The sequence below is a fragment of the Pyrus communis genome, chromosome 13 (genome assembly GCF_041283825.1).
Source record: "Pyrus communis isolate YQ-2024b chromosome 13, ASM4128382v1, whole genome shotgun sequence".
Lineage (NCBI taxonomy): Eukaryota > Viridiplantae > Streptophyta > Magnoliopsida > Rosales > Rosaceae > Pyrus > Pyrus communis.
Genome location: NC_142577.1, coordinates 30,165,705 through 30,187,886, shown reverse-complemented (window position 1 = coordinate 30,187,886; position 22,182 = coordinate 30,165,705). Strand labels below are relative to the sequence as shown.

Sequence of the window (22,182 nt, the reverse complement as noted above, 5' to 3'; positions counted from 1 at the left end):
TTAGAAAGGCTTAGCGAGACCTCCCAATCAGCAGGGGACTACTAAGACCATTTGCATCCCTTCCTCCTCGCGTCCTCGTCCAGCCGTCCTCCTTGCGTCTTTGTCCTGGTTTGCTAGACCAAACTCGCCAGACTAGCCCACCAACGACGACGATCGTCGACGAGATGTACAAATTCTCAGCTTTGCACTTTTGTGGGTTTAGTCTAACCTACATAAAAGATGAGAACGACGACGATAGGCGCAAGGCTGAGTCTGAGCTTTCCACTGTCGGCGGCATGGCCATTCACGTTGATTGGAGGAGGGGATGGGCGTGGGTCATCGGAGAAGAGAGGTTTGGAGGAGGAGACGATGGTGAAGTTGAAGGAAAGGGGACGCATTTGGTTGACTGAGATCCACAATTGAAAATGGAGGCTCGTGACTGGAGGTTTGATTCGCAGATGGAAGCCTCAATGACGCAGATAGAGGCCTGATTTGCTTACCCTTCGTGGGAAATATATTGCCAATGCGTGGCTTTTGAGAAATTGAGGTTGTAAATCTTTGGTTTTTAATTGAGAACATGAATTTTTGGGGTAGATTATGAGTTAATTTGCCAATTCTTCCTCTCGGTAATATGCAATTTAAATTTTGATTGTAGATTGGTTGAAATTGAAGTTGGTTGAAATTGATTGAAATTTTGGTAGAATTTGGGAACTGGAAAATTTAGTTGAAATTTTGATGTTGGTTGAAATTGAAGTCGAAGCAAATAACATGGATTTTTTTTTACATATCACCGGTTGTTTTTCCCTTTTTTTTTATTTTTTTTTTAATTATTCTGCTTCTTAGTCCGACACTGCACCAAACGCTTCACTAAATCAATACAGCTCAGTCTAGTCTAAGCCAGTCCAGCTTAATCCCTGAAGCTAGTTCAGTCCGAGATAGTCCAGTGCAACAAACGCACCCTTATGAGTTTTGAACCGAATTCATCATCTTTTAGATGGAGAACCCTTCTTCTTTGTTTACGTTACATAAGAGTATGAGAAGGAAGCCCTCATACATGCCAACATATTACTACTCATGACAAAGAGAACCAGGCCGAAACTGCCTACCAACGGTTATGTTTGAGAGCATGTATAGCGGGTTAACAGTACAAAGTCTGCCTAGAATATCGGACTGCGAGAGCAGCCCCCAATCTTGATGTGATTGTTGAATCAATCCTCCAATGGTGCCAGTATAACATCTTGGAGAGGTACAAGCTTTGCTCGTCCTCCATATTCTTCTGGCAAGGTTTCTTCACCGATTTCCCGGATGAAGTTTTTCGTTTCTTCCTCACTGGTCACAATCACAACCTGCAGTCACGATCACAAACTAAGATAACAGCAAATGCTTTTAAATTACCATTCTTCTACGTTCAGAAACAACGAAACAATTCATAATATACCAACTTCTTCCAGATTGTTGCACCACCTTGATTACATAGAGGTACCAAAATTTCATATTTTTTTAGAATACTCATTCATATTATCAAAAATGGAAATACAACATACCTTTTCTTGTGTTGCCTTCTCGAGGAAGCGAGAAACCATCCTCCAGACACTTACAAAAAACCATGGCATGTTTAAAATGAAGCACTTTGCTAATCGCTCGGGGTAGTAAGACTGCACATTTAAAAGAATACAAAGCGATTAAGCAACAATTCATGTATAGCGAGGAAATGCTCTCGCTAGACCAGGGGCTTCTTCTAGTACATGTTTTGCATTTGCTAATAAAATAGCACCACAATCTTCATGGAGGGATTCTATCACATTTACACCAGAAGTTTGAAATCGTCATTTAGTTATGCATGGTCAATAGCTGGTAGGAAGATGAAAAACTAAAGACGACAGCTACATCAGCTTCAAAAGAAATTTGAAGTCATTGAATACAATTGCTTGAACTTGTATAGTTCACTTATTAGGACTGTACACTACACTAAGCCTGCAGCCATGCCATCTTAGGGCTCATATGGGAAGTGCTTTTAAAAACTGAAATTGAAATATTAGAATCACCTGTAGAAATTGAAATCCAGTGATTAACCCACGTGCATCAATATTTTTGTATGAAATTTGTTGCAAATCAAGAATGCCGATCATCTTTTCATTTCCAATTTCCTTTGCCCTGAAAGAGCTAGACAATCAAAACAAAAGGCAAAATGTTGAGATATCCTGAAAGAGCAAAACAGTCTTCCATCGATCGATGGATTTGAGGGTTACAGCATCAACAGAAAATATGCATCTCATCTAACATCTAATTCTACCATTAACAAATTCACAGCATTGACACTGGGAGAACATGTATACTAGTGACATTTCTCAGAATGAAAGAAGCATGCACACTATTCGATTTATGCGACCAGTGTTTTCATAAACCATAATAGCTAAGGCAAGCCCTATCATGTACTGTCTCTAAAGAATCATAATCCTGCGTACGACATGTATTCTTGCTAAATCCAATCATGCTTCCAAGAACCTCATGTGAAGGAAGGTGCTTACTCTTTCAATGTTTTGACCAGACATTTCAACATTTAGAGGTACCTAAATTGCTTTGAATAGACATTTCAAGCACTCATCAAAAGGTTACCCTTTTTGAGGATTTGAATTGACATTTCAATTCATTTCATTTTAAGCAGCTCGCATCCACCTGCTAAATTCTCTTGGATTCATGTGTGCACATTCAGCAGTTAAATTCAGAATATTACATTGAATGTACTCTAGAATTTTCGAGCGGGCAATTGTTGAATAGACATTTCAATATTAGCAAAGTTGAGAGGTACCTTGCAATTGTTTTGTCAAGCAGATGAACCACAAATTCTGCAACAAGAGATGATCTAAAGTGAATCCATAATTCACCAATTACTCTACTTCTAGTGGAAAATAGAATTAAAATACTGATTTGCCTATGCAGTCTGCATTGTGGGATTAAACCTATTAGTCCCCACTATCCAGTTGATAAAGTCCTAGTGGATATATGTTTAAGAGCCAAAAATAAAAAGTGCTAGTGGATCAAGTCACACTCAACAATGCTAGTGGATCAAGTCACACTCAACAAGTCTTTCTTTCTTGGCTTTTTAGCTAAAATGATCCTGAGATTGTTGAGATTTAAAATCGATAAAAGTGGTTCTTGAAATTGTCCATTGTCAATTATTTTGGTCATTGTGTGAAAAATCTCTGTTAAATTGAAGAAATCACCAATTTAAGGTGAGAGGTTGATTTGACAAAAATAAACTCACGGAGATTTCTTACAAAGTGACCAAAATGATTGATTGACAGTGGACAATCTCAAGAACCACTTCTATCGATTTTAAATCTCAGGAACAAGATGAAGAGTAATGCAATCACAAGATCATTTTGGATAAAAGTCCTTTTTCCTTAATCAAAGCGATAGTTTAAACTACTTTAATTTATGACTATGGGGAATTAAAAACGCTGGAGCAAAAGACAGGCCAAACCTCTTTATATTTGAACTTCTCTCCAATTGCATTCCAAAGAGTGATACAACACCAAAAATTGATGAAATAATAGAAAACTAGACACAGATAATTACTCTTGAATTGGAGCTGGTCCTTGGAAGGAAAATGCTTGCTTGCTTTAATCACCATGACAGGGTACCCGTCCTTGGACAAACCCTGCAAGAAGATCTTTCTGTCGTCCAATTCATCCTTCACTTCGGCGTCCGAGACGAACCCATTTGGAACAAACGAATCCCTCCATTTGTGCCACTGAACAAACATCTTCGCTGCTTTGTCCGAGTCCATTGATCTCGCAATCAAGAACCTCATGAGTGTTGGGTCTCCAAACTTCTGCCAACAAAAAAACCATGGATTAATAAGAAGTACGAAAGGGAATGACTTCTACTCTACACTGTCTGCGAAAGCATTGCAATTTACTCTTACCTCAGTGGAAGATCCAAGCTTTTGCACTGATTTCTTCATCTCAGTCAGAGCAATTTCTTGGGGTTTCTCCATTTTTTGGTTTCTGAGACTTGCTTTGTTTCTGGGATTGGAAGAGAGAGAGAGTGTTGCGTTGACGAAACGGACTCTCTGCTCTCCTTCGGACAAAGGGGGACTAAACAACGGAGGGAGAAGTAAGGAAAGGAGGAGGGGGGGGGGGCAAAATACTGGTTCGTCGCTATTGAGTCATGAATTTGGTTCAAAACAGACAGCAAAAAGTGTGGAAGAAACAACTTGGCCCAGGAACCACTCGAATTTGATATGCAGCCAAATTAGTCTTTTTTTTTTTATTGCTTCTTTTTTGGTAACTCAACAGCCAAAAGGTTTGACCGTCGCAGTCATCGACGGGTAGCTGTATAATTTGCTATTTTTGTAAACCATTCGAACATATTTTTTGTCACTCGGCATATTTTGCTAGTCTCTGCGTCTTTACATTGTTATTCTTCATCTCATCTGACAAATATTGTGCCGACCTTTTAAGAGCGTTTGATGTTGTGGATTGATTGATACTTTTGTTGAACCCATTGTTGCAATTCCTTTCTTATTAAAAGAGGGATGCTCGCTTTTACTCACACAATGCTTTTTTATTTCATCGGTTAATATATATTCTTTTATTTTTTTCAAATGAGACGATATGAAGGAACATAACAGTTATATTCTACAAATTCATGACTTGCGAGTCATATTCTAACATTACTTACGAGTCATATTTTAACATAACTTTTGTTATTAAAAGTTGTATTCCACAAATTCAGGACTTGCAAGTCCTTTCTTATTAAGAGCGTTTGATATTGTGGATTGGTTGATAGAGAGCAGATACTTTTGTTGAACCCATTGTTGCAAGTCCTTTCTTACTAAAAGAGGGCTGCTCACTTACTCGCACAATGCTTTTTTATCTCACCGGTTAATGCAGATTCTTTTATTTCTTTCAAATAAGACGATAGGAAAGAACATAATAGTTATAATGATTAAGAGCCTAAGAGATTACTTATATGTAAAGAGACTATTTTCCACGTACATGAAATATCAGGAAATACTTCATCTTTTAGGAGATTAATTTTTAAATTACTTAATCCGCTTGTTCTCAAATTATCTTTGAAGTTTAAAACCTAAAAGACACAAATATTTTTGTTTCTTATCACAAAAAAAGAAAAAGACAAAATCGAACAAAATATAAAATTCTTTGTCAACTAAATATTTATTTATTAATAAATTATTCATTTACCCATACAATAATCACCTCTCTAAAATAATAATTTATTTTCGACTCCACATTGTTCGTTTATAAAGATTCGACCGTGCATTAATCGCGAGAGATTTCGTGACAGCGTCACGTGACCAGACATGTAAAAGAAACTACCAAAATGTTTGACCGTTGACAATGAAAAATTTCGTCAGTGTCACGTGATCAGTAAATACCACCTCGTTACCTGCGAGGCGGGATGAGTTGCAAACTAAGCTGAAAATGTTTGAGCCAAACTACATTTACAAGATTGGGCAATTTATAGATAAGTAAATATATACTACAAATTCATGACTTGCGAGTCATATTCCAACATAACCTGATCCAATTAACTACAAAACTATGTCGGGCAAGATGCCAAGCTGCTGGAGTCTTAAACACAATGTATTTTCCACCGGACCAATATTAACACTACACTGAATGAAAGTGAACCTGCCCCCCACATTTGTCCTCAATTTTTCGAGTCTCGGAAGCAAGAGGCCGCTCTGCATCTGAGTCCGGTGCAGGCACATATATTGGGTCTAATCATAGGAATATACTACACATACTTCAACTGCAATCTCTACTGAACATTTTGATAATGTGAAATAATCTGTACGCGTCATGGAAATCAAGAGACTTGAAAATGAAAGCCTGTTGCAAATGAAAATGAGAATTACATAACGATATCTACAAGCTTGTGGTTCTCAGATACTAGTATCGACGAGCAAAGAACTACTCATAGCTAAGACACAGACGCACACACCCTTATGCACATGTTGGTGATATAGAGAATAATAAAATTAGAATAATAACAAGACAATAGTTACCTAATCAGCGAAGGGACTCATCAAATCACTTGAAGAATATTGGTGTAATATTGGGATACCTAGTTTTGCATTATACACATAATCCTCACTTGGCTCCTGCTTGACTAGGGTACCACTGCTCTCCACATGGATCCTTCCAGGGTTCAAGTTGCTCATTTGCGATTCAAAATCATCCACTGCAAATCGACTTGGAATGCAAGTCTCTTTACCAACAAATCCGAGATTCCTAAGGGGTCCCTGATCAAGCATTTCCCCTGACTTATCAACATAAAAACCCTGGCTGTTTGCCGTATTATGCAAAGACCCCGGCAACTCTCTGGAATCACTCAATGTCGCAGTTGAGTTCTGGTAACTGGTGCTATTGACAGCATTAACTAAGCAAGACGTGGCACAAATAGAACCAGGGCCAGAGTACCCACCAAGAGTGCCACTAGTTTTAAGATTTCCAGTCGGTATATGTCCAACATTCAAGGAATTATTAGATTGATCTGAAAGCAGACTGTAATCAATAACAGTTGACCTGTTAAAGCTACTACTCTGATTAACAGAAGCAGGACTATTTCCAGCCTGGAAACCAGTTGATGATTGAGAGGGGACCACAAGGCAAGATGGCTGCACATTAAACGTACGGCTAGGTTCGGTTAGCACAGGCTGCTGCTGCGTTCTTTTATGTTGTCTTTGCTCCTGCTGCACAATGCCCATCAACAAGTTACTATTCTGAGTACTCAACCCTCCATGATCATTGCTGGGTGCCACTGCACTACAACTATTAGACCTCCATTGTCCAAATCCCACAGAAGCATCCTCAGCAGAAATGACGGATTGTGGAAAATGTTTGGAAACGTTTGATTGGCTTTTTGCAAAAGGCTGCATGAATGGCACACCATGTTCAACAGGGGGGCGCTTGGGTGCTTGTAGGGATGCCTGTAGAAGTGCAGGCTGATCCATTGCTGGCACAAGGTTCCCTGCAGGTTGACCTAAAAGCTCAGCTTGCAGGGCGGCTAGTGTTTGCGGAGGAATTTGTCCAGAGGCAGCCAAAGCTTGGAAGTCAAATCTACTAAGCGAACCCAACTTCCCATTTGAGTCCATGGGCCCACAAAAAGGATTTGCAATCCCACTTTGTTGTTGAGCTACTCCACTTAATCTCTTCAAATATAACCTGAATTTCTGCACAACCACTTAATTCTTATAAGCAAATAATTCTGGTTGGAAAACAAATGAAGAGCTCAAGTATATTGTATGCATATAAAAAATCACGGGAATGTAAATGCAAGAAAACACAATTCTAAATTTCTTTTGAAAAAAATATGTGCTCATCCCACAATGGATATCTGAAATAGAAAAGCTAATATAAAATACTCTAAATCTGATTCACAACTTATTATTAGACCCATGTGCATGTCGAAAATATTACTGTTGTCATAATTCAAGTTAGGTTTTTAAAATAAACTGATGATTTCGAATCAAGCGTGATGCATAATTGTAGTTACAGTATTGATTATCACATATTATTTATGCATTGAATTCTTAAATGCGTCTGTTTTGTGTCATTCACTCATTCTTGTCCGTGACAAAGACAACAAGATGAAAGCAAGCTAAGCTATCAATATGAGGGGAAGCACTATACCTGCAAATGGCTAGCAACATTTTCTCGAGTTAAACCGGGTACATTCATCAATTCAAGAATTCTCTTTGGTACAGCCTCTGAAATATTACAAAAAGTTCTGTCAGTAACAGAAAGCCGGATTGAGCAGTCACATTATGATGTCAAGAAATGTACAACAGGTACACCTTACAATAATACATGTGTATATCAAAATAAAAAGTTAAAAGTTAAAGATCATACTATCAAGGCCAAGCTGGTTCACAGCAGTGACAAATTGCTGATGGAGTTCAACTGACCATACTACACGAGGTTTCTTCGATGTAGACAAATCATCGTTTTCTGTATCACCATCATCATCTTCTTTAGCGTTGATCCTCTTCTTATGACCTTTCAATGAAACTTCTGTTCCTTCGTTAACAGAAGATGTGTATTCAAAATCATTGTTTCCTCGTTTATGATAATCATTATCTTCCAAGCTCCCAGAATGTTCAAGTTCTTTACTCCCATTCCATTTTTTCCTAATAACATGCTGCCAAATATTCTTGAGTTCTGCCTCACTTATAGGCTTAATTAAAAAATCACAGGCCCCATGTCTAATTCCTCTCATAACAACACTTGTTCTCCCATCAGCAGACATCACTGAATAATACACCGTCATGTTAATACACATAAGGCATAATTTGACTACCATTGAAGAAATTAAAATCTATATACTCACTGATAACAGGAAGGTCCATTTCCAGCCCAACGTGTTCCAGGAGTTTAAATCCATCCATATCAGGCATATGGACATCACTCAGTACGACATCAAAACAGTCTTTCCTCTCTCGTAGAAGATTCAAAGCAACAGTAGCCTCGGAACAAGTGGTAACTGCCAGCAATAAAACAAAAGGGTAAAGAAAACAACAAAAGTTACAGAGCTTTACTCGGCTCCTACATTACATAATTCAGCTATCTAGACATTGTTTGCTTGTTAAATACACAATGAACAGCACTTCCACAAGCTGGCCTAAATAAATAGGTTTATCGTACTTTCCTAATATGATAAATTAAGCACAAAGGCTTTCTAATTAGATTAACGAACCAACAGAACCATGAGAACAACTAAAACAGGTCAAGTTGATTCGTCGGAAAGCTCATAATTCAAGTAACAAAGAAGCGTATGCTTATTGGCTATTTACGCACCTACTGCTTACTTTGTCTCAATTCTCAAATTCCTCATTTGAGACAGAGATTTACAGACTACAACAACTGATTAATCCAGCTGCTTGGAATCTCCATAATAAAATTACCGGGTTAATACATACATATATATATATGTTCAATTTCTTATAGATTAGTCCTGCAACTGATCCATATGCAATACAGACCTGAAACAAAAATAATAATTTCTTCCTGATCTTACACAAACGATAAAAATACTGAAATAATTCTTAATATTTGAGATAATAACTTGTTTTTTCTACACTAAACGCAAATAAAGCATAAACATAAGCATAACCAATCACTGAGAAACTAGAAGATCAATGGCATACCCTGGTACAGACACCGGAGGAGCATCAGCTCAAGAATCCTCAAGCACGTGGTGTCATCGTCCACCACTAGAACCCTCAAGCCCACCGGAAACTGATCGGGGACTGCCATTTCAATGCCGGCAGACGGTGACAAAACACCATCACCGGCTTTACACGAACCGTAACTACTCGCAGTAGTGCTCACGCTTGACTGCGCCACTCTCTGCAAAGCAGCCATGGCCACCAAACACCGTCACCACAACGACGCAAAACACACACACACCCACTGACGACCGAACCCTAATGTTCCATTTTCAATGGACTAAAATTTCCATTTTTAGTGGTTGCACTTGCAGAGGGTGAAAGTGGAGCCAATTGGAGAGAGATCCGCGAGGGGAAACCTTCGAATTGGGGATTAGGGTTTCGGAAAGCAATCAGACAGAACGAAATCGGAGATATTGAGAGAGAATTGGACCAATTGGCGTCTGAATTGCGAAAATTTGACTACTAGAGACGAGCAGAGGGAGAGTAGGGTTTATATAACTAAGGGGGTGAGGATAACGCGAGGAAGAGAAACCCAAAACGCTTTTATTTATTTATTTTTTGAATGATTGTTTTATTTTATTTTAATAAAGAGAAATAATCGGGGCAGTTAACTTTTATAGAATGAGGATTCTCTTCGTGAGCATCTCGAAAATCCTTCGATAATATTTGTTTATTATATATCGTACAGTTAAAAATTATGGTAAATTTTTTTATTTAAAATTAAATATAAATAATATCTGATAAAAATTTATCACACGATGTACGATGATGGATGTGATTGGAGGATCCTCATTCCGTTTTATGTTGGTGAGTCAGAGATATAGAGAGTGCGTTGGGCCTGTGGGATCCAGCTCGCAGTGCTACCTTCGCCGCTTCTTGTGCGTCTTTACGGTCGTAAAAGGTCGTTGGCTGTGTCATATTCTCATCACATGTTCGACCTACCAATTTAGATAGTAAATTCGATGTTTAACTATTACTAGTTTAATTTTTTTCACAATTATTGTGCGTTTTGTATTTTTTTTTCATCGGTGTGAGATTTTATATTATGAATTGGGAATGATAATATTAAATAAAAAGATTTTACAGTGTGTAAAACCTCACTGTCTAACTGTATAAAACGAGACCACATGTGTTGTTTAATTGCATATACAAAAAGTAAAACAATACACCATAGACTTCAACCGTCAAACCATATGGGAATACCTACCACCGGGAGTTCACTTGAAATCAGCTGAAATAGAATATAGTCATATAAAAATAAATAAAAATATTTCATAATTACCATGGAAGCAATTATCATTTAAGGTCAATAATTAATTTGTTTAAAAAATGCTAAATAATAAATCATCTAGAACATAAATGATAGGCAAATATGATGAAAAATTGATGCCATTTCTTTCTTTTTCCCCATTGGTTTAATCATTTTGATATAACTATTGAAATCCAAAGCATAAGCATTGATTGTGGGGCAAGAAATGTAAATAAAAAAGAAATAGATTCAAGACGAAACTTGCATTGCAAAATACCTGTCCACAATTATTGAAGATCGCAACATAATCCCAATTTCCACTAAATTTGGCGATTTAGCAATAGTCGTTTTAAATAAAAAAATTTATATATAGTTTTATTTATTTTGATTCAGACGCTATTGTCATGTGAAGAAAAATTTACAAAAAAAAAATATATATATATATATATATATTATTACACCAAAAACATCACATGATGATAAATTCGTTTTATGTAAACCATACTCGACAACTACGAATAGTCAGTTGCGAAGGACAGAAAAAATTCAAACAAGTCACGTCTCACACCTCATATGTGCTTCGGAGTCGTACGCATGAAACGACATCCGCATTAGCCATTTTTGTGGTATCGGCTGTGAGTTGGCCCACATTGATTTGGGCCTCTTGCTATTTACACCGACAAATTTGATCATCCCTCCCAATGCATGTTTAAACTTTTGTTGAAGATGACTTTACCCCGCCTCGGTTACGTATCATTCATTCACTCAATTTGGTCGTTATTTTCATGGTAACAAACTCATCTTTTATTGTTTTATTCTCTCTTTGAATTTGAGAAAATGATCTTTGGTTTAGTAACAATCGGTTTGACATGACATTATTTATCGTACAATGTTATTAACAAATAAACAATGCAAAACCTAAACAAATTATTGAAAAAAATATATCGGACGAGATAAATTTTAATAAGACTGTTCAACTAGAACATTTTTTATGTGGTGTCAAGTAAGACGGAGATAGAAATGCTTACAAATAATATGGTCGCACAGCTCTACTTAAATTTTTCCCACCGCTGTGACCCACACCTTATCTTCAAGAACAAAATTGTTGTATCCACAAGTTTTTGTGACACTCTTCTGCTTGTGCACTCACACTTGGAAATCCACGTTATTATGTTGAAGCATTTCCAACTGGGAAGATGGACTGTGCTGGTCTCCTCCCCACCCAAATCACCGTTTTCTCCAAATTCAACCACCATCACCTCCTCCTCCTCTGAATCTGCAGCTACCAGATATTTCAGTACATGCTCTGCCTCAGCCTTCAACGTGAATGCCTTTGGACCAAGGGGCTTGAGCACTCGATGCGGCGCAAGGCGGAGAGTGCTCAGATACGACGATGACGAGGATGACGACGAGGACGTCGAGTACGGACACAATAAGGAGATAACAGTGTTGGAATTATACAGTCAGAGTGTGAGAGGAGAAGCACTTATCGTGCATGCAGTGGTGGATGACCAGGATGTAGAAGTGCTTATCTTCAAGGTCTGTTGCTAGCTACGTGTTTTGAAAGCGGTCTTAGCTGTTCTAAAAAGCACTTTCAAACAGCTCTTATTTCACTTGAGATTGAAGGGTAATATTTTCATGTAATATTGTTATTGTTTCAGGGATTCTCTTCGAGCTTGAGTTATGGGACATCACCGGACCCATCGAAGAGCATTCTTCCAGCAAGGGCAGTGATCAAGTCTATAGACAGGGTGAAAGGACCTTTCGACCCTTCTAATATTGAATACTTGCAGAAAGACCTCACCTGGGAAGAGTTTAAGAGCACTACTCTACCCCCCAACTTGCAACTCCCAATTTGACTTTAGGCGTATTTTTTGTAATGCCTCTTAAAACATGACTTCAATCTCGCTTTTTTCTCTGTAACTCATCGTGTTTCGCTATTGTTATTACATATTTTCTTCAGTAGTTTGGCCTAGTCAGTTGAAAAAAAATAATATTTTTAATTACTTCAATCTAATGGATATAAAAATCGATTATCCAGTAGTTGGAACTACTGAAGATTTATCCCCGTTATTATGAGACTTTGGCATCTTGAAATTAAACCGATGAACCAATGCACCGAACCGGATAAATTTGAAAAAATTGGAAAGCCTGTTTTAGAAGATTTGGCTTGAACCAGTGCCAGTTAAAAAACCGAATCTCAACAATTACATGAACTCAACCAATATTGATAACTTGATATATAACTCAACCAATATTGGCTCTTAATAATTATATTATTAATGGATGGGAGTTTCAAAATTATTATATTAATATAGAAAAGATGAGAGTTTTGAAATTGAAACGCATGCGTACGATGCATTGATTGCACAAAAACTAGGACGGTAGGGCATTATAGTCAGTGACGGATCCACAAGAGGTCACACGGGGTTGGTTGACCCCATCATCGTCTGGGTTGTTACCAGTTAGTGGCATCTGTTCTTGAAGACGAGAGATTCAGAGTCATCCCACTTCCAACTAACCATACTGGTGGCCAAATTGTTGAAGTGGCGGATGTCTAGCTTTTTCCTTTGGAGATATATGCAGTTGCTTGCATCAAGATCGAAATCGTATAATATTGTCCACTCATTTTAAGGAAATGACAGATTAATTGTTGATTTTGCTATGAATTCTTGCGCATGTATGAATCGGATGACCATTTGACAGAGGAACGAAAACTGTTGCGAAAGAGTTATATCATTATACAGTGTCGAAGTTATGTTCAACAAAGAAAAAGCCTGGGGAAAATAATCATGTGCAAGTTCAAATCTAAGAGCTTGCACTACCTGTGAGCTTTTCTCGTTTCAAGTAGAAAGAAGAATATCAGGCTCAAATTCGGTATTCTGTGATGTCTGCATTGTCGTGAGTGGCATAAAAGATAACTCGATCTAGTATGAGCCTCGTGCAATGTAATGTGGCTCCATCATTTCCATGCGACAGAATCAATCTCATCTCTAGCTGACTTGTAGAGTTCAAGGCGTTTAGCAATGTTTGTTCGCCTTTCCATGAGTGCCGGATCCTCATCCAACATTGCACCAAGCCTCTCCTTCTGCACAATCCCCAAGCAAAGGAAAATATGGTTAGTATCCTCAGTTCTTCAAAACTACTTTACCACACCGGAATCATCAAAACGAACTGGCTTTGAAAAGTGCGAGGCTCACCTCTTGCCTTCCAATTTGGGCATAAAAATCGTTGAGCAGATTTCTCTTGGCCTCTCGAACTTGACAGTGAACAACAGCCTTTGGAATCGAAAGCCTCAGTGTCTCACAAACCATATTGATGTAAGAGCTGACATTTGATGCTGGTACAAGTATATAACATCTCAGCATAAAACAATAACTTAATGAAACACTGAACCAGCGATCACGCCTACAATAAGATACAGTGAATGGGGTTTTGAATTTTGCATACCAATCCTCCTGAGATAATTATCTCCGAAAGTGTCCATATTTTGCACTATTTCTCTCTCTTTTGAGTGTTTATCTGCCTTTGATCCTGCTTGACCTGGAGTTCTTTCGGGTTCTGAATTAAGCTTTCTAAAAAATTCCACTGTTAGATAGCTAGATTCCATTTCCACCAGTCGTGTAACAGTTTTCCTGCTTTCATCACGAAACCTTTCCAACGCTTCTGTGGAAGCTGCTGCTATATCAGACTGAAGTGTAGGGAATCGCTTCAATTCCTGCAAATTCCATAAAGTTGGGTTTTTAAAACTTTGATCCGCGTACACATTGATTGTTGCCATAAACTGCTAAATCTCATGAAATTTTACTTACCTCGGTTTCAGCTATTGACTTCCGTACAAGTTCTTTCAAAACAAAGTGCACCTGTGAGAAATTAATGTAGTCAAAAGAAAATTCAGATAAATATACAGTAATGATTTGGACCAAAAGAAAACTTATACAAAGCAAGCATAGAAATGCACCATTCCCAATATATGGACAGAAAATTTAGACAACCCGAGTCCAGAAAATTAACACAGTATATCTTTTATATGCATATCCATATTATCTACGATAAAATTAACACAGTTTATCTTTGGTAAACTGTGTATTCCATGTGTTGTAACTTTGAGTTCAGAATCACATATAGAATGTGAAAGGAATAAGAGCACTACTGCATCTACAGAGGCTTCAGCTGGTCCTTTGAAATAGACGATAGATCCATCAATGAGTCTTCGGTATCCTTGTTCTGGAGCAATCAAATGGGGCTGATAACCATCAGCCTCAGTAACAACTTTTTGGACATTCTTTATAGAGAGATGACGATCAAGGGGAAGCTTTTTCAAAGCAGCTGGTAATTGATGGTCAAAAACTTTATATATACGATCTCCACCAGGCCGCCTGAAATAGCAACTTATCATTAAACTATATGCATATATTAGGAAATGATTGATATACTTATTTGCAATTATCAAAATTGCACTACGATAGAAATGTCTCTAATCAAATTAAACTCATCATAAGTTCATAACTTCATGATATTCAGATTATGAGCAAGTACAAGTATCTCTCTCAAGGGCTTTCTTTATCCATGTTCACAACTTCACAACTTGTAAATAAATGGCCCGCCACCAGAGGGTAAAATTACCAAACACGTCTAATGAAGCCTAAATCTTTTGGGTGTTCTATGTTTTCCATGAAATGAAGAGCCAAACCAGTCAAATGACTCAAATCAGAAGTTCTAACATTTTGCAGCGTCCTAGCCTGGAGTCAATTTAAAGTATGTGATAATATTCTGAACAAACAACGAGTAAAGTTCTCAACTTTTAAGTTTTAAGGTAACCTCTACTCTTGTGAAGTACTGGACAGATACGTATTATACAGCTTAAACTCGATGACATGTTCCTTCATAGAACAACAGTAACCATTTTTTTTCTATATCTCTAGGGTCTAGGCATTTTGTTCAAAAACTCAATCAATGAATCAAGGACACATGCTCTCAGAAGAGCAACCCTAATAATATGATCAATTAAAATTTAAATCATACAGATTCTCAACATGGAAAATCAGATAATATTGAAATTTAACTTAAACAGCCAATACATGTCACATAAAGGTCATGAAATTTACCCTCCATCCAGGTGTTCCTTAAATACACGGTCAAATGCACGACATAATTCTAAAATAGTGTACAGCTGGGCCTGTACATATAATAATAGCACAGGTAAGTCAAACCTATCATAAACAAGAAAACTTGACCGCACAAGGTCAGCACTGTTACCCCTGAATCTACACCAATTGGCCTGCCAATACGATCCAGCTCTGCATTAAGCTCATCAATTGTCTTGTTTATCAAAGCAATGATGCTAGGTATCCGTTGCCTAATGACAACCTCCAAATGCTGATAAGAAGATGAAATGAAACAATTATTTCCATAGGTTATTACGTGAACATATCAACCAAGTGAAGACAAATATTTAAAAGTTAATACCTTAGACAAAAGTTTGGCAAGATACTCTGAACCCATTTTGTGCGCCAAGTGCCCATATTCAGGACTAGTTTCAAAGTATTCTTGCTCCTTACGACGAGCAGCAATCATATCAACGTTCTTATTGATATCAGCTTGTGAACGATTCACAATTCCTACCCATGGGTGTTGCAGTCTATATGACCTTCCTTCTATAACCTTAAACATTCATAGAGTGCCGATTAGTTTGATGTTTTGGCCACCACCGGAAGTAAGTGAATCTTGATTACATTGCACTTATATATTCATGAAAAAACCAAAAGGTAACAACCATGAACACATGAAAGTCAAAATACTTCATTTCCATAATCAAGTAACTTCTATTTTCTGATCAAGTTATGCAATGAGTATGATTGGATCCTTACATCCAGAGCATTGGTTCCCTTGTCCATCAGATCAAGTTTTGTTAGCACTCCAAATGTTCTTTCACCTAAAAATGTCAAACATAATAAAAAAGAGTAAGTTCTTTTCACTTGTAGACCGGTCATCCTTTTGATGAACAATGAATTAAGGTGAGAAATGTATTGTTGCCTCTCCATAGGTCATATTACCTGAAGGGTCGACTTCTCTTGCAAGTTTGATGGCATCTGAAGTGGCAATATCTTGATTAGCAGGAGATATAGCCAATATAATGCAGTTAGGCTACAAATCAGAGAAGTCCATTAGATTGACTGCAGTATTAATAAAAGAAAAATTATTACTTGATCCAGCATACCAAATTTGAAGTATCCTCACCTTCTCAACATAAGAACGGACCATATTCTCAATATCCTCAACAATGGTGTCTGGTTGTCCCTCTACAAAATCCCTAGATAATTTGTCAGTAAGGTCTTACCAATCCGGGGGGATGGAGAGAGAGATAGCTATAGGAGGAGAGAAAGATTACCTACAGCCACCTTTGTCAATCCAGGAAGATCGATAAGGGTTAAGTTTACAACTGCCACAAAAATACACTCAGTACCATGCAATTCAAACCAAGCAGTAATGTTAACAATATCAATCAACAACAGGAATATGGAGTATATCTGGAATCAGGACAAGCAGTTGATGAAAAAGGGAGAATGCTTCGTAACTATAAGCAATATATTGAAATTCCAGCTTTCGACTCTACCACATTCTTATCTTCTACATAAGGAAGAGAATTTTCAGTTTATACAATAGAACCTTCGTAGGAAAGCCTAGCTTGTGGTTTGCGTTACTATCCAATAATATTAATAACATGTAATCCAACGAGTTGTATATTCCTTTAAGATGAAAATTGATTAGTATGCAAATAAAATAATGATTCAGAAGGAAATTAAATATATGACATTCAAATCTATGATGTTCACAGGAAATTGAATACATACCATTTGGAGAATATATGCTGAGATGAATTGGAATGTTAGAGATGTGTTTTGTCTTCCCAGTTATACGATCAGTCTCATCCGAGATCTCCTTACGTACAGAAGCTGCAAAAGCAAACAGTGTACAACTCAGTGTTTGGCGTAAGAACTAAAGAGAAATAAAACCGTTGCACACTTAAGTTGAATAATCATAAGCTCGAACAATTCATCTTTACATCAGCCCAAGAGAAAATGAACCTCGCATTCAAAGCTGACATACCAAAATCAGTGAATTTCTTCTTAGAACAATGAAGAAACTCTGCATATTCAGACCGTCCCTCGTCTATCTTATGAAGTTGCAACACTAATGGTCTCCTCGTCACAATACCTTGCGACCAAAGAAATATAATGTAAGAAGTAATGCATAATTTTGCAACATGAAACTACAAATGCAAAAGGGCATATTTGATCAACGGAAAATGATGGGGGTCACTCTAATTAAGAATAGCAATTAAAATATCGATCACCACGCTGCTTAGCCAGCAACAGCAACAACAACAACCAAGCCTTATCCCACTAAGTGAGTCAGCTGTATGAATCATATAACGCCAACCACGCTAATTAGATTATATCAAATTCGGGACGCATGAAATAATAGCCTCAAATTATGTAGCTTTGCTGGAAATCAGCTTCAAATTCTTTACTAGGCAGAACAAGTTTAACCCACATTTACATCTCGCATTCTTTTAACATTCCAATTAACAACAAACACAACCAAAGAAGGAAGGAAAAAAAAAAACACATTGACAGCAAACTTTGTTCATACCGGAGCCACGAGGCAAGAAATCTCTCCCAACGACGCTTTCCAAAACCGACGATTTTCCGGAACTCTAATTTCCATAAAAAAAAAAAAAAAAAATGTACATTACAGCACTGGAAAATCGGAAACCCGAGCGATTTTTTATATTTTAAGATGATAAATAAAAAATAAAATGAATGGGATCGAGTGGAGGTAGAGGAAGAGACCTGGCCTCCGACCACGGCGACCGTCGGAAGAGCTTCCCAGAGCGACATGCCCTCGCCGCCATGATCGCCGAGAACGGTGCAGGCTCGCTGGATGCGATTGACCAGCCCGATCAAGCTCTCCAATCTGGCCATTGATTATCTGGGGTCGAATCAGAGTGATGGATCAAATGATCGGAAATTGAAAATGTGGGTTAGGAAGGCGGAAGGTATTGGATCTCGGATCGACGATATTTGATCTGGGTTTTTTAGGCGAGCAGATTAAATCTGAGGGAGAGAGAAACAGAGGGAGGAATGTAGAATAAACAGAAAAAACGGTTATGAGCTAAAGAGTGGCAATGTTGGTGCATCAACGTTAACGTAATTTTAAAAAGTTTAATGTTCGAAAGCAACCCATATTACAAATATTTGTTTATTTTTTGGTCATAGATCATAGAAATTCTATTTTTTGGCCGCATTACTCTAGTCAGGACGCAGCGTTTCGGTCATGGAAATTTTTTTTTGCCAAACGAAGGCAAATGGGCCATTGATATGTAGAAGTAATTGGGCCTCAATGTTTTTTTAGCCTAAATTGGGCTTCACTATTTGTCACAGCAAATTTTATGTGATCTTGAGTGTAATTTAATCAGTTAAGCTACGAGTTTATTCCGCAGTCTGTTACTACTCATGTATTTTAAGGAGTCTTAACGAAATACTTATAGTATTATTCACTTTTAACATTAAAGACATTTTTACTCTAAAAAGTCACTCTTGGTACTATTCACTTACAACATATTTTTGTCATTTTGATTAAAATTCAAAGTTTTCAAGCCATTTTCATTAGTTTTTTTTTATTCATACTGCTTATTTTAGACATATTAAGAGCGTTTGAAAAGTCAGAAATCTATTATTTTTAGTAAAAAAATATTTATTTTAAAGATTATATGATTCAACTCTTAGAAGACAAAAAGCGTATAGATTAAGCGGTTAGGAACATTCGTCTTCGTCCTCAACATCTTCGATTCAATTCTCACCTCCCCTTGTAAAATATAAAAAATAAGTGTATTGTCGATAATAGATATAATAAAAATTTATCTTCGGATGCACTCAAGGGCTATTTGGTGGGCCGGATAGAATATGTTGTGAGCAATTAAAATGGATTTGAGTTAAGTTCGTTGCTTGTTGTGTCAAAATGTGAAAGGAGTATGACTGGACATGATGGCTTATGAATCCACAATAAAGTGGGTAAACTAACCTATTTTTGTACATAAACTACAAGTCATGTCTTATACATCCCTGCCAATCCAATTTTATCCCTAAAGTTCAATTCTCTCTCGCCCAGCAAACAGGCCCTCGATTATCTTTCCACCATATCCCAATAGATATAAATTATAATAGCAAGAGAGCGAAAGTTAGTCATCCTACTCCTTTTGTGGCATTTGTAATAAAATGACATATGCTTTCCATTGGCAGTTATTAGTTATTAGAACTACTAAACTTTGCTTCTAGTTCCCTTCATTCCCACTCTTTTGGTCTCAAAAAAAGCCATGACTTTCGGATTTGCTAAGCCCATTTACAACGACTTGGCATTTAGATTAATCATAGTAATGAGAGTAAAAAATGTCTAGGACGCCAATGGAATGGAATGGACGTCCAAACTATTTGTTATTGTCCTTAATAATGTGGCGTTAAAAACTAACATAATGCACAAAAAAATTCTAAGTCTCGTGTTTAGATACTCCCTCCGCCTCATAGCCATAAACTTGAAGCATCTAAACCATGGATTTCTATAGATTTGGACGTGACCAACACCAAAAACTGGGAAGGAACCCGGCAATTAACCATCATTTCTTGTCTGAATCCAGGGCCTACTCATCTTGCAACACACATGGCCTTGGATTGAATCCCAAGGGCCTAGCTACAAACATGCACCACTAACTTATAATGGGACTCAACTGTAATTTACATGGTTACGAATTTTTAGTCCTGCACTCGAGGTTTTAGATTTAGTGCGTACGAAGAATATGGCCACGTGATATTATTATTATTTTTTAAAATTATAACACGTAAATTTGTATTTTTATTAATATATCATAAAAACATGATATATACTCATGATCGTTTTTAAGATTTTGAGGACCCTATACGAAATTTATAAAAAGGGTCCTCCTTTAGATAGTTCTAAGTATTAATAAAAGCATGACAATATATTGATACTAGAAAACATTCAATTAAATCAAAACAAAACCATTTAGTACTACGGTCTAGTGGTATTCCTCTTCACTTGGAAGTGAGAGGTCTTAGGTTCAATTATCATCAAAGGTGAATTTGAACCACATTATTGTTAGCTTATTGTGAGGCTTAGCCCACTCCCCCATCTCCTTAGTGTACTGTGTATATAATATTCGTTTGTTAAAAAAAAAAGAAAAAAAAAAAACTTTAGCACATGTTTACCAGTGTCATTAATGATAAGTAAAAAGATCTACAAACATAACATTCACTAAATAATCAAAAGCAATTTTATCTTAAACAATCAAACATGAAAAGAAAAAAAAACTTCAAACCTATAACTTTAAAGTTTTACTTGAATACATAATGTTGTTATATAATAAAATTAAGAAACTTTCGTTTTTTAGGGTGTTGTTAGACACTCAAAATATCTCATTGTATTCCAAGTTTTTATATTTAGAAAGAAAAAAAAATCTAATAAGGAGTGTACAATACAGTTTTAAAGTGTTAACAAAAACAATTTTTTTAAATATAGAACATTGTTACATGATGTTAGATGGCAAAATTTTAGGGCCCCGTACGACTGCACCCATCACTTTCCCTCAACGCCCTCTCTAATACTATATCGTTCACTCTTATTATATTACACGAGAATTGAGTTCTTAATTACCAAATTTATATAGAATTTTTTTTGAAGGTAATGTTCAGAACAATGACCGTAAGCGATAACACAGTGTGCCAATTGGATTGTAGGGGTGAGTATTCAAATGGATCCCATCGTTAAATCTTCATCGTAGAAGAGATATTTCGGTGTGCTAGTAATATGGTGCAATATAATAAATGTCATAATAAAATTAGTTAGATTTTTTTTTCAAATTTCTAATTAATTATACATTTAATATACGAAACTGTGTCTCCGACATACTGAAAACTCTTATCGCATACCGCATAGGTGGTCGGTACAGAGTCCGCGTCACTGTGCCGTTGAACCCCCCAACCCCAAGCAGCAAATGTGAAAGTGTCACTATGTGTTTGTTTGTGTTTATTATCAAGTGTTACTTTTAAATTTTCAAATCAGAAAAGCATAGTTGAGGTGGTTGAGGGGACACAAAACCCATACACTCACTTTCCAATCCCGTTTGTTATGCCAATGAAATCCCATGTTAAGAATTTAAGAGCATTTTTATTGCATTTTTAAATATTTATTAGCATTTACCTAAACATTTTATATGTATAAACATATTTTTTTAGAAAATGAGAAGGAGAGAGGGGGAGAGAGAGAACGTGGGGGAATGAGAGGTTTTTGGTTTTTATTATTTTTTTTTAATTTTTTTAATATTAGATGTATTTTAACATCATCTGTAAGTAAGGTTTCAATAAAAAAAGTAAAATTTGGATCTATAAAATTACATTATTGCCCATCATTTTTTTGTGTGATAGGATACTAAATTGTCTTTTCACCATCTTTCGGTTGACAATGAAGGTTTCATTAGTTGGTAGAGATTAATAATATTAAAAATGTTAATTAATAAAATATACTAGGTTTTTTTTTTTTTTGTCAAATAAAAAAATATACTAATTAAGTTAACTAAAACAGTTTGTTTCGATATTTTAGACAATTGTAATGTAAAATATGTAGATTAGCGCTTGTATCAAAATACTAACAATACCTTTTTTTTTCAGCAATTAAA

General features: G+C 36.6%; 4 protein-coding genes across 6 annotated transcripts; 1 reads left to right on the top strand and 3 right to left on the bottom strand.

Moving 5' to 3' along the window:
- Nucleotides 1-946: 946 nt before the first annotated feature.
- Nucleotides 947-4,372, bottom strand: LOC137737888 (CRAL-TRIO domain-containing protein YKL091C). 2 transcript variants are annotated; one of them, XM_068477462.2, is made up of 6 exons: nucleotides 3,908-4,372; nucleotides 3,559-3,814; nucleotides 2,789-2,825; nucleotides 2,025-2,142; nucleotides 1,524-1,634; nucleotides 947-1,325 (listed from the first exon to the last, which is right to left on the bottom strand). In XM_068477462.2, exons 1-6 carry the CDS (start codon nucleotides 3,977-3,979, stop codon nucleotides 1,188-1,190), a joined length of 732 nt encoding a protein of 243 aa, XP_068333563.2. In that variant the 5' UTR covers nucleotides 3,980-4,372; the 3' UTR covers nucleotides 947-1,187. The 2 variants fall into 2 exon arrangements, with proteins under 2 accessions (XP_068333563.2, XP_068333564.2); XM_068477463.2 differs by having other exon boundaries at nucleotides 3,559-3,811; nucleotides 3,908-4,132.
- A 1,076-nt stretch (nucleotides 4,373-5,448) lies between these two features.
- Nucleotides 5,449-9,767, bottom strand: LOC137736999 (two-component response regulator ORR21). Of its 2 annotated transcripts, none has more exons than XM_068476338.2 (6): nucleotides 9,158-9,767; nucleotides 8,341-8,493; nucleotides 7,863-8,261; nucleotides 7,644-7,720; nucleotides 6,017-7,183; nucleotides 5,449-5,840 (listed from the first exon to the last, which is right to left on the bottom strand). In XM_068476338.2, the coding sequence occupies exons 1-5, from the start codon at nucleotides 9,372-9,374 to the stop codon at nucleotides 6,017-6,019; spliced, it is 2,013 nt and encodes a 670-aa protein (XP_068332439.2). In that variant the 5' UTR covers nucleotides 9,375-9,767; the 3' UTR covers nucleotides 5,449-5,840. The 2 variants fall into 2 exon arrangements, with proteins under 2 accessions (XP_068332439.2, XP_068332440.2); XM_068476339.2 differs by having other exon boundaries at nucleotides 6,076-7,183; nucleotides 9,158-9,730.
- A 1,734-nt stretch (nucleotides 9,768-11,501) lies between these two features.
- Nucleotides 11,502-12,392, top strand: LOC137738270 (uncharacterized). Its single transcript, XM_068477899.2, has 2 exons — nucleotides 11,502-11,969; nucleotides 12,092-12,392. The coding sequence occupies exons 1-2, from the start codon at nucleotides 11,601-11,603 to the stop codon at nucleotides 12,287-12,289; spliced, it is 567 nt and encodes a 188-aa protein (XP_068334000.2). The 5' UTR covers nucleotides 11,502-11,600; the 3' UTR covers nucleotides 12,290-12,392.
- A 756-nt stretch (nucleotides 12,393-13,148) lies between these two features.
- On the bottom strand, nucleotides 13,149-18,680 carry LOC137737826 (phragmoplastin DRP1C). The gene is made up of 16 exons (XM_068477394.2): nucleotides 18,287-18,680; nucleotides 18,087-18,150; nucleotides 17,541-17,648; nucleotides 17,285-17,386; nucleotides 16,822-16,872; nucleotides 16,671-16,732; nucleotides 16,487-16,577; nucleotides 16,301-16,365; nucleotides 15,900-16,094; nucleotides 15,690-15,809; nucleotides 15,539-15,609; nucleotides 14,584-14,809; nucleotides 14,243-14,293; nucleotides 13,881-14,148; nucleotides 13,631-13,770; nucleotides 13,149-13,518 (listed from the first exon to the last, which is right to left on the bottom strand). The coding sequence occupies exons 1-16, from the start codon at nucleotides 18,416-18,418 to the stop codon at nucleotides 13,393-13,395; spliced, it is 1,872 nt and encodes a 623-aa protein (XP_068333495.2). The 5' UTR covers nucleotides 18,419-18,680; the 3' UTR covers nucleotides 13,149-13,392.
- Between the last annotated feature and the right edge of the window lie 3,502 nt (nucleotides 18,681-22,182).